This window comes from Cupressus sempervirens, chromosome 3, assembly GCF_028749045.1.
Source record: "Cupressus sempervirens isolate cs-2001-9-10 chromosome 3, ASM2874904v1, whole genome shotgun sequence".
In the NCBI taxonomy this organism is placed as follows: Eukaryota; Viridiplantae; Streptophyta; class Pinopsida; order Cupressales; family Cupressaceae; genus Cupressus; species Cupressus sempervirens.
Window position 1 is genome coordinate 493,086,887 of NC_143120.1, and position 4,444 is coordinate 493,091,330.

At 31.5% G+C, this 4,444-nt stretch overlaps 1 protein-coding gene across 1 annotated transcript; it reads right to left on the reverse strand.

Moving 5' to 3' along the window:
* Nucleotides 1-3,231: 3,231 nt before the first annotated feature.
* Nucleotides 3,232-3,915, reverse strand: LOC149567336 (F-box/kelch-repeat protein At5g15710-like). The gene has a single exon (XM_089816628.1). It carries the CDS (start codon nt 3,913-3,915, stop codon nt 3,232-3,234), a length of 684 nt encoding a protein of 227 aa, XP_089672754.1.
* Nucleotides 3,916-4,444: the final 529 nt, after the last annotated feature.

Here is a 4,444-nt window from a genome sequence, read left to right on the forward strand (position 1 = left end):
TATGCAAAACTTTGGATGTTGTGAAAGAAAGTATTACAAAAACCACCCTCCTTATTGGTTAATTTAAGATCTTTTGATAGAATAATATTTGGTGGAATCTAAATCATAAAGGCATATACTTGGCACTACTATAGGGATGCTCTACCAAAAATTATATTTGAACATTTAAAGATTCATAGATAAATTATCAACAATAGTAATTCAATGATTGGGTTTCATTGAATACAAGCTTTAGTATCCCCCTATGATGATGGAGAATATGTTTTTTCCATAGGGAGGTACGCGAAATGTTTAATACCATAGTCTCTTGTGTAAGATGGGTTGAACACTTATTTGATTAAAATGGCGTGATAGCTCAATGTTATGCAATATTAAGGCCAAAGATGTTTATAGATCCCTTAATAACAATCATTTTGTTTATGATCATGTGAATAGGCACTATGATCTAAAACATTATGTTGAATTTTAGAATAAACTTTGCATTATTTGTGAAAATTTATAATTGATAATAAGAATTCCTTCTTTAGATGGTTACATTTGTTACAAAAGTTATTTTTAAAAAAAGTATTCCAATAGTTTCATCCTATATTTGATGTGTAGAAAATAATCTTAGACATTTTCTTTGACTTTTTTATGCCAAAGAAATTTCTATTTTTTTTTCTCATGAATTTATTAGTTGAAACTCTTATCCCACATTATCAAGTTTAATTTTACTAGCAAAAATCTAACACCCAATTCTTTCTTTACTTCATGATGTTGCCTAGGAGAATGATCTTCTTTTGCTACTTCCAAAACAATATTATGGCATACATCTCAATTCAAACTCTAGGTTCCTCAGTATCAACTAATTCACTTTTCATTTTTGACCTAAAATCCTTGCTCACACTCCAAAACCACCCTTTTATAAACTATTTCCAATAAGGTTAGTATCCATTAGAAAATAAATTTACAACATTACGTAACATAAGAGAAGTGATTTTAGGGTATTTGAATGCATTATATTTTCAATGCTTATCTTCTTACACTAAAACAAAACTCACAAACCAAAACTCTCTTTACATTTTCTCTCCTCCTTTGAATTTGCATGAGCTTTGGAAAAGAATACGAAACTCACAAAACAAAACTCATAGTGCATGGAGTAAAAGAATACCAATAAACTAGTGATTAAGTTGTAGGATAAAAACTGTAGCCTATATGCCCAGGAGTACAAGAATACCAGATTCATTGAAATTAGAACCTTGGGAAGAATCATAGATATTAGAGTTAGATCCTTGAGAAAATCCATAGATGTCTGATTCTCTAAAAGTTATTAGAGAGGAAATCAAAAGGCTTTCCATAGCCTTTACTTAACTCTATAATCCTATCCCATTAAAAATAAGTGCCCTGCTCTAAGGATTCAATAGATCCTGCCAAATTGAACACTTCAACTAGGCTTGCTCAAACTTTGGAATCATACAACTGAATTGATTCGTTCACATAAGAAATTCAAAAAATATTGTAGTTTTGAACACTTGAAATAAAATATTGTTATAATGGAGCATACGGTAGACCAAGAGAATCTCCAAAAGATTTTGGAATGCTAGGTCATCAAGCTAATTCAACCACTATAGACATCATTTGCAATTTAATTAGCATGTTCTACAGTTGGCACTACAATTAGTTAGCTTGTCAATCATAGTGCAACTCATGAGACAAGCTATGCTTCTTGCAAGAGAGAAGTAAACAGGGAATTTGTTTGATTCACAGGCGCCTCCAAGCTCAATGTTCAACATTGAAGCAATAAGCATTTTCTTGGGTTTTTAATAGTCATGAGCAGTCCATTCATTTGGCATGGACTTTTAGTATGGTGCTCCTCTTCTATTACTAGATTAAAGTTGAAGTGTTTTTTTGAATTTCTTAATATAGATATTGCCCACCTACCACAGTTCTCAATTTCAATTTTCAAATCACATACAATTTCAATAAATAAGAAATAAATTCAAAATGTTGAGATTTCTAACCTTATTTAATATAATTTTTTTCCTTGAAAATATAGAGTTCAAAAAAGAGACATATACAACATTGACTGATTGAAATTGAATGCTGATAATTCAAAAGAATCTAAATTTATGAAAGCACAGAAAATAAATATATTAAATTATAATAATGATGATATAAGTGTACAGAGCTATATGTTCATATAATTGATTATGCAAATATACCTATCAGCATATGAACATTGTCTCATCCCTATAGTATCTACCTACTAAACATAATAATATATTTAAGATAAATAATAACTATTATATTTTACCTAGCACAAAAATCATGTTATCCTTAATTTTCTGAAATATTATTATCAGCATAAAAGTTGACCAAAATTAAGTTGTTGATAAACAATTAACCAAAATCTAAAATACTGATTATGAAAATTGCTGATTATGAAAATTGCTGATAGTTGAATTAATAGAGAATGAAGATCCAATATCATAGATTGTAGGAATTACAACCAAAAAAAGGTTGCTAATACTTTGATAATTTTTGAAACATTGAAAATGAAAATTGTTGACATAGTTAAAATCTTTCATAAATGTAATTCATCAAAAGTTATTATATACCTTTAACTACAAGTGCTAGTACTCTAATCACTAATTAGATTGATTTTTCCCTAAACAATAAAGTTTGGTTCAAATGACATCATCCTCCCTATTATTGTCCAATAAAGTTTGGTTCAAATGACATCATCCTCCCCATTATTGTCCAGTTAATGTGATGATTGTCACTGGGAGAAAGGTTTTGCCAAACCCCTTCCCTTAAATTATATGCAAACACTGTTGTACTTCCATCTTCACATTCCCTGCTAAAGCACAAGTAATCTCTGACACAAATACAATTTAGCAGACACCAAATTGGATGAAAATTTTGAGGGAGTGACTGTAAAGGCATTCTTACAAATTCTCTCCAATTCCAAACCGAGTCATCTTCAACCTCCTCCTCATACAACTCCCATATAACAATTCCTGTCCTGTTTGGGGGATTTCCACCAAAAATTTGGATAGTTCCAGGAAATGTGTCGAGTACAGCAGATGGCTCCTGGAATGTACCCACCAGAAGAATGGATGAACCGTATGAAACCATAGAAAAGACAGGCAAACTCATAAATTGTGCCATAGTTATAACATGCAAATGCAAATAATGAATCATTTCATAGGGTAATGGAGCTACTCTAACAAGGGTGATGAAACCCTCATCTCAAATTTTGTAACCTGCAATAATTGTTGGCCAACTTCCCATCCAGAAAAGAATGCCCTTGCACTCAACCATTTCAAACATTTCACCTTGCAACATATTATTCCCCCTTTCCCCTTCATACTGACACTTGATCCTCCATGAATCTTGAAAATAGTGATAGATTTCAAAGGAAAAACTTTCAGAATTGGAACACGCTATCAAATAGGGCTCTTCGTTTCTTCCCTGTATAATACTGACAAATTTATCAGACAAATCCAATTCAATCTCCACATAAGTTTTCGTGTGTATATTGCACACAAATAATCGTGGATCGTAAGTTTCTTGAAAGAGCAATAACCCCTGCGATGTGTTTGATACATATGTGACATAAATTTCCTTAAAATTTGGGAGAAAAGAGAGAGGCAGAGTCATCCATTTTTGTGCTTTAAAGCAATATGCAATACACAACCAATTTCCATCATTTTCCAGACCGCAGAAGAAAAGCCAAGGATCTTGTTTGGGCAGAGAAGAAAGAAAACTAGAAGAAGATAAAATAAAGTTCCATTCTTTACAGACACTTCGGACGCCATAAATGGATGTAAAAGAAAGCTTTGCAAAGATCAATTCTTTAACATCCCGAGGCAATTTAGATAGACCGCACTCCTCCATGTCTCCTTCAACTGCTGCAAGAGAGTTTCCTTCCATTTCTGTCGATTGTTTCACCGCTGCCTCTGCTTCTTGAAACCCTAGAGTTAAAAAAGTGTTTTCTTCTTCAAAATACGGGGTTCACAGTCCTCACGGCTTTTTATAGCCCGTTGGAGATAGAAAACTTTGCATGGGAGAGTTCCCTATAATTACTGCGATGACTAACACGTGCATGCCCATGTTATTCACCATCTAATTGGGAGCTTATGTTAATAGCAATTTTCCATTAATTTTCTTTTTTACGGAAGGAATCAAATAGTATTATTTTTATTTCAATAAGTTGCATGAGGTCTTTAAGTTCAAAAATTAAATTTAAGTAAAATAAATATGGAGTGAAATTAGTTAATTTTGATTTCAATGCAAACTATTTTTCAAAAATTTAAAAACTTTTAAAAAAATTCTTAAATCTTATGATTTGTTTTATGAACTATAAAAAAAATAAAATGACTATAGTTTTCATTACATATGACCATATTTTTTAAAGGTTTTATTCTTTCTCCGTTATCATCAAAGGTTTGAAAAAGAACAG